Below are 7,639 nucleotides of genomic sequence, written 5' to 3' on the forward strand. Positions count from 1 at the left end.
TCTTCGCCTTCCAAAGTGCTGGAATTACAGGTGTGAGCACTGTGCCTGGCCAGATGGTGCTTTCTTAATCAGAGAAGATAAAATGGATATAGGACCAGGGCAGAAGAGTGACAGCATCTAGCACACTCTTGAGTTGCTTTGCTGAAAGTTGCTCAGAAGGGAGGAAAAGTGGATGTTGTGAATTCATTTCCTTCAGAAAAACAGGTGCTGAACCTGCTGCTGCCACATAAACCCCTGCCTATTTCCACCAAGAACCTTGGAAACAGGAGACCAGTCATCTCAAGTTTGTAAAAGCCCCAGAAAGGACATTGCCAGATTAGAACAAAGGCTTAAGGAAAGATTTTGGAAGATTCAGAGGCCTGAAGGAAATAAGCACAAGGCCGGAGAACCTAACAAAAACACACTGCACTTTAAAAACCATGGTACTTAGAGAGTAAAGTTAAATGATCCCGTTTAAGGAAGGAAAGGAGGTTTCTAAACACAGCAGCCAGCGGGACTGACTGCTTTGCAGGTTCATTTCTGATGAGCTGAAACTGTAAGCAGGTGTTAGGCAGGATAGAAAGACAGATACCAAGGAGCCTGCCAAGAAAATGAATGGCCAGCGTGCACTGCACCGGTGTGCAGAAAATGGTAACGCAGCAAGAAGGACCATTTCAGTTCTCCAGCCGGCCAGTGCTTAGAGGCAAGGCAGCATGGTGAGCGGCTGCCAGAGAGAAGCATGAACACTCGGCAGTTCTCCGTCATCTGCTCCCCATGGCGCAGCAGTGACTCTACTCTGGAGACCAGATAGAACAACATAGTAAAGGAAAAAATGGAGCCAGGATGGTCAAGAGAGAATAAAAGAACACCTGGTGGCTTAAAGCAGTTCAAGGCTGGGCCCATGAGACTATAGCCCAGGGTCAACACGACCTTCGTAGGAGCGCTTCTGAACTCTCGCTTTCATAAACCCTAGCAGGATCCCAGAGTGGTCACTGAGCAGGGCCAAAATCTGAAAAGGGCTAGTGTTTCTCGACTTCTCCAAGAGTAGGGAACAAGGAATTGGAGCGACATTATGTTGCGAGCCTCACTGCCCATCCGGAGCCAGACCTCAGAGTGGATTATTAAACAAGTGGCTTGTGAACCTAGAGGGAAGAAAAGATGGTGAGGACTCAGGGTCAGCGTGGGGAGGACTTCTAACCCCCAGTCCTGTTAGCTTCATTCACTTCATTCACTTTGGACACACTGGGAGATGAGGGCTTTGTCCGCCACCGCGCCCAGCTAATTGTTGTATTTTTAGTAGAGAGGGGGTTTCGTCATGATGGCCAGGCTGGTCTCAGACTCCTGACCTCAGGTGATCCACCTGCCTCGGCCTCCCAAAGTGCTGGGATTAGAGGCATGAACCACTGTGCCCAGCCGATAAGTGATATTTTCACTGGAGTCTAGATCCTTCCTCGTGCTAAATTTTGTAATTAAATCTCACAAGAAAATAAAAAGCAATAGCATAAGTTCTCACTTCTCTTTCTTGTGTAACTCTCATTGCCGTTTTAAAATCTTGAGAGCTGTCATCTTGGTAACTAAGTATTTAGGTCAGTATCTTAGAGTTGGTGTGATGCCAGGATGACAAAGCCCTGGAGTGGGGATCCCAGGTAGAACCAGGAGGAACCTGCAGTGGCTTCCCCACTCCTACCCCTCAGGCTGGGCTAGGGGCCCTGGTTCTGCCCTGTCTTAAGAGTGGCCACACCTCAGCCTAGTTTTCAACTCCTTAAAGCAAAACAGTATCTCCTCTGGGTCAGGAGGCTAAGCAGGTAGAAACATGTGCAAGGAAGACTTTCAGAGCAATGGGCTCCTTTCCTGCGAGGAATCAAGACTCCTGTGGTAAGGGGGTTGCCAGGAAAAGGACAGAATAAAGCAGCAGCCCATTCCACTGAGATGAGTGTCATCAACAGCATCTTCTACTGGGTCCGAGCTTCTTTATATGGAAAGTGGATTACCCACCTCAAGGCCGCCAAGTACTCTCATCTCTCCATGCTGTTTTCTCTGGAAGTGTTGAATAATGCCCCTACTGCTGCTACTGCTATTGCTTGATTTGCAAGAGAAGAAGCAAAGTGCAAAATAAAAATAATTATCCCATGGTCATCTTCTGCTTCTCATGCTCTAACCCATCTGGACATCAGGGGCCTCTTTGAGGCACTCGGACCACATGTTTACAACACTGGCTGTCGTGCAGGCACCGGGCATCCCCTGCCAGCTCTTGCCCATGGACGGAAGGCACAACTGCCTGTGTCAGCTGATTAAAATGTTCTCAGTCAACGTGTCTAGACAAGTATCCACTTATCTTACACCCAGAAATGATTGTGGCCATAGCTACGTTTAGCCATAACATTGACCTGCTTGTTAACATTGTTCCTGAGCTGCTGCCTCCCCCTCATTCCCTTTTGTCTTCCCATTCAGTGGCTTCTGTGTGTGTTTTAATACCTGTTTTGTTAGATTTCTGTTTCAATTCAATAGATTATTTTAAGGCTGGAGGAAAGGAAACCATGCCAAAAGACCAGGTGTTCATGCTTTCAGAAATGCAGAAATGGACAGGTTTTCTTTATTGCACATCTTGCAGGAGTCGAGGCCTAATGTTGTTTATGTCTCTGACTCTATGATGGCAGCTCCAACAGGTGGCACAGGGCAGTACACTAGCCTTCCAGATCTCCACCAGCCTCCCCCGAACCATCACAGATCAACACCCAAGTTCAAGTAAGAGCTACATGCCTGCCCTCCAGGTGCCCATCCCCACCTGTCTCTAGCCTCATACCTCTGTCCCACACACTCCTGTAGCCACCAAAGGTGACCCGGAGCTTCTGATGAAGGGTACCTATTGGCAAGGTTGTGCCTCCCCTTGGTCAATGTATGCGTTCCATCCAAGAGGATAGAAATTGGGTTCTCACCGACACAATCAAACTTGAAATACCCAGAGACACTTTTTCTACTAAAAGAAACAAGGCTTGGGTGAATCTTTTCACATCTCACTTTTCTCATCTGCAAATGGGAATAATAATGGTTCCTAATTCACTGGGCAATGATGAGGGTTACAGGATTTAAATCATGTAAAAAGGCCTGACCAGCCCTAATCTGCTTAGCTCCTTTTATCCTCACTGAATGAATGAATGCAAATTGAGCCTCTGCAAACCTGTCGCAAGTGAAAAACGCACATGCAGATTTGATTATTGACATAACAAGAGGTGGAAAAAATCACCTCTTAGATGTGGACATGTTCAGTACTTTATGTTTGCAGTTTGTACTGTGAAATACTTTTTTTTTTTTTCCAGGACTACACTTTGTTATATGAAGAGGCAAAATATTTTCAGCTTCAGCCCATGTTGTTGGAGATGGAAAGATGGAAACAGGACAGAGAAACTGGTCGCTTTTCAAGGCCCTGTGAGTGCCTCGTCGTGCGTGTGGCCCCGGACCTCGGAGAAAGGATCACACTAAGCGGTGACAAATCCTTGATAGAAGAAGTATTTCCAGAAATCGGCGACGTGATGTGTAACTCTGTCAATGCAGGCTGGAATCACGACTCGACCCACGTCATCAGGTTTCCACTAAATGGCTATTGTCACCTCAACTCAGTCCAGGTATAGCATTGTTACACACTGTGTGGCATCAAATGTCGCTCTTACCGTTGTCACTTAACCTTGCCCTCACATAGTGCCTTTCCTCCAAAGAGCTGAGAAACTCTTGCTCAGTGACACTTCGGTTGGGTAGGTGAATTATCACCCTCTACAGCAGTCATTCCGTAAGTCTTGTGATTATGCCAGGTGCTGGGATGAGCACTGGAGATACGGGAGGGACAGATATAGAACACAACAGCTGGGCACGGTGGCACACGCGTGTAGTCCCAGCCACTCCAGAGGCTAAGGCAGGAGGATCACTTGAGCCCGGCAGTTCAGGTTCAGCCTGGGCAACATAGCGAGACAAACAGAACAAGATGGACAGCTCTGTGTTCATGGAACTGCATTATGCGAGTGGAGCGGGAGGCAAACAGTCAAATATATTGCCCAGGAGGGGGTAAGTGGATTTCTGGGGTAGAGTATGCTGGGCATATTGAGGACTATCTGGAAAGCCAGTTTGGCTTGAAGAAAGTGAATCAGGGAGAGAGAGCGCTCAGACAGGAGGGAAGATCAGGGACAGATCATGGAGAGCCTCGTTAGGGGGTGGCAAGTGCCCTAGGATTGTTTATTTTGGCACCTTTTGATTTTGGTTCATTTGTGTATGTGAGCCCAGTGGAAATCCACTGGAGGGTTTTGAGCAGAAGGCAGAACTGACAGAACTCGTATTTTAAAGTGAACACTGTGATAGCAGCTAGAGAATAGAAGCGAGGAGACCAGGCAGCAAGCTGTGGTACAAGCAGTTGAGAAGTGTCCAGTTCTGAGTGTCTGGAGGGTAGAGCTAATAAGGTTTTCCGACGATGGCTGTGGGTTGTGAGACATAAGCCCAGGATGACTAAGATTTTTGACAGAGGACCTGGGTGAGTGGAACTGCCATTTCCTGAGATGGAGAAGTCTAGGGGAGCAGGAGATACGGGGGTGGAATTCAGAACTCAGAGGCTAACATGTGCTGAGCACCGACTCTCTGCCCTACCCTGGGCCAGGGTCTGAACATGCCTTGTCTTCTTACAACCCTAACAGGTAAGCACTGTTAATCCTCTGTCTTTCTGATGAGAAGGCAGAGGCGCACCTGGGTCTCGATTCCAGCTCCGTATGACACAAAACCGTTTGAAGTCAATGGAGTGAGGGTTCTAGTTTTTTCCCTCTTTTTAACTGGAATGGGCCCATGACTTTGTTCAGTATTTAGTCAGCAGAACCCTTCCCAAAGCACAGAGACTCGAAGCACCCACTCTTCCGTGCTGCCTCTTGAGGATTGTTCCACGACTATTTATAAACTCTTTAAATGTATGAACAGATGTCTGAGAACAGAAGAGCAGAAAATTCTGGCAGAAAATGTTCCCTAAGCACGCCAGCGGAAGGCACACGCTCCCAGGCGGCGGGCGGCCGCTGGGTCGCAGGGTTCCGGAGGACGGCATTCACATTCTCACCTGTGTGGAGAGCGCCCCCTGGAGGTGTGTGGCGCTCCCGCATGGCCCTGCACAGCGTTCCTGAGACGGCCTCAGCAGTTTAAGCCTCTTTAAAGCCCAGAAAGCCGGTCCCCTTCCACACAGCAGCCTGCCCTGGCTGCCACTGGAGCAGACAGAGGGGCAGAACCATTCAGAGCCAGGAAAGGCAGGCCTCGGCCACACCCTGGGGCCAGTGAATAACGATCGTCAATTCATATGCTTGACAGTTTCCCACGTCAGATGTGGAAATTTTCATCTGGATTAACGTGATCGTATGACACAGCCATGACCTACCCTTGCTTCCTGCTCTACTGACCAAGAAATAGTCACCAGCCTGTGGGCACGCAGAGACTCTGGGATAAGGCTTATGACACCCTATACCTCACTAAGTTGTTATATGATCACTCAGTTGAAGGAACTTTGCTGTGAACGTGTTGTTGTTTCCAAAGTAATGGCTCCATCAGCTGTTTGCATTACATTGAAATAAGCTTTTGACCACATCCAAGGTAACATTGGATCACATTGAATAATTATCACATGATGCCTATCGAACTCCGAAGAAGAGCTTAGAGATCTCCTCCTGTTAGCATTTAGTGACCTGAAGACTCAAAGAAAAATGGACATCAGGGTTAGGTTCTCTGCTGTTCACAGCTTCCTCCCCTTTGGATTTCCTCTCCTAATCATGGCAAGGAATCTTTTCCAGGGTCTGGTTTGGCCAAGGAAGCTGGGGTGCCTCTTGCTGAAAGCTGCATTCCTGCCTCTGCTGGGGAATACGTAGAAGGAGCTGTTCTTCGTCTTTGTATTTACCTGCCACCAAAGCACGTCTTGATTTTGAAATTAGGGATTGTTTTCTTCCTGTCCTTATGCTGACGGGTATCATATGCATCGTAAATTTACCTACAGAAATAGAGCACTGCTGGGTATAATGTTAATTTTGTTCTCATAAGGACTTGTGTGTGTTTTCTTAATTTGCCAGCACTTGAGGTTTTAATTTTTAGAAAACATACTCTCTTGCTTTCCAGTCTCATCTACTAAGCTGTTTTGCAACATAGCAGACTATATTCTATATTGAAGTAGGCAACTAAAAAATAATAATTTTTTTAAAAGTAAGGGTTTACTTTACATTGACTACATTTCACTTCCTTCCAATAGAAGTTTTTTTGAGGTGGGCTTTTTTTTGTTTTTTATTTTTATTTTTATTTTTATTTTTTTAAGTTAGTTATGATTGAATCACTTTGCTTTTAAGGTGGTGTGGAGGTAATTTAATTATATTCAGAACTCCGGCAGGAAACATTTGCAAGTCTAATATTTGTTGGATTCCTAAAGAAACAGAATGCTCCAGATCAGTTTCCTGTATTTGTGTCTAAGAGTCACAGGTACTGTTTCCTGCATTTAAGAGTGTCAGACATGTAGTGCCAAACGCGGGAATCTTGCTGGCGTTAGGTATTTGATTTCAAAATTAAGAAACAGATTCTATGGTTTATACTTGTATAAGAAGTTTAGAATATCTTTATTTTTCATACATTTTCTTATATGTAATCATTGTGCTGATTCTTGTCTCCTTGAATGCATGCAGGGCAATACATCAGTTTCAAATGATACAAACTTGAAAATCTGTAGATAATCCTCTAGTGTCTTCAGTAGTCCCTTTGTTCTGCTATTGAAATTACATCAGTCTTCCAGGTCGAAACATATATATTAACTTGGTATTAGGAAACTCGAACAAAGGCGGAGTTGAGAATACAAATGAATCACTGGCTAAGTAAACTCTGCCATCACTGTCCTTTCCAGATTTATTATCTCATAGGATGTATTTTAGTGATAAATGAGCTTTGAAATGTGAACCCTCATTGTTGACAGAGAGGGCAGCATTGTATATACAAAAAAAACCAGGAGGTTTGAGGCCAAACAGACCTGAGTTGGAAACCCAGTTCCATCACTGAATCACTGACTAGCCATGGACCTCAGTTTTCTCATCTATAAAATGGGCCTAACACCACTGAGTGTTGTAGCTGGTGTGTGTAAAGCAAGCATGTAAAGGCACATTTTAGGCATTGGAGATGCTTGCTTCCTCTCTTCCTGCCCGTTAATCCAGGATCTTCCTTTGAGAGGAGCAGCTCACAGGGACATGGGTGCTGGATGAGATGAACCAGAGCTGCGCATAATCTCAAACTTCAGGGTGTTTATGTAGCCATAGGATTTACCTCACCCCTAACTGGATGCTTGTCTTGTCCTCGCAGGTCCTTGAGAGGTTGCAGCAAAGAGGATTTGAAATCGTGGGCTCCTGTGGGGGAGGCGTGGACTCGTCCCAGTTCAGCGAATACGTCCTTCGGCGGGAACTGAGACGGACGCCCCGCGTACCCTCCGTCATCCGGATAAAGCAAGAGCCTCTGGACTAAATGGACATATTTCTTCTGCAGAAAGGAAAACACACAAAACCAATAACTCAAACAAAAAAGGGACATTTATGTGCAGTTGGGACAGCAAACCAGGTCCTGGACCTAAAATCGAATAAAAGACACATTTATATCCAATAGAGACCACACCTGTATTCATATG

General features: G+C 46.0%; 1 protein-coding gene across 1 annotated transcript in view; it reads left to right on the forward strand.

The window, feature by feature from the left end:
• KCTD1 (potassium channel tetramerization domain containing 1) overlaps positions 1-7,614 on the forward strand; it is a 93,347-nt gene extending 85,733 nt beyond the window's left edge. Inside the window, exons 4-5 of the mRNA XM_023207755.3 lie at positions 3,297-3,602; positions 7,321-7,614. Of these exons, the coding sequence (XP_023063523.1) occupies positions 3,297-3,602; positions 7,321-7,479 (465 nt within the window). The 3' untranslated portion in view covers positions 7,480-7,614. The remainder of the gene's footprint in view (positions 1-3,296; positions 3,603-7,320) is intronic.
• Positions 7,615-7,639: the final 25 nt, after the last annotated feature.

Source organism: Piliocolobus tephrosceles, chromosome 18 (assembly GCF_002776525.5).
Source record: "Piliocolobus tephrosceles isolate RC106 chromosome 18, ASM277652v3, whole genome shotgun sequence".
In the NCBI taxonomy this organism is placed as follows: Eukaryota; Metazoa; Chordata; class Mammalia; order Primates; family Cercopithecidae; genus Piliocolobus; species Piliocolobus tephrosceles.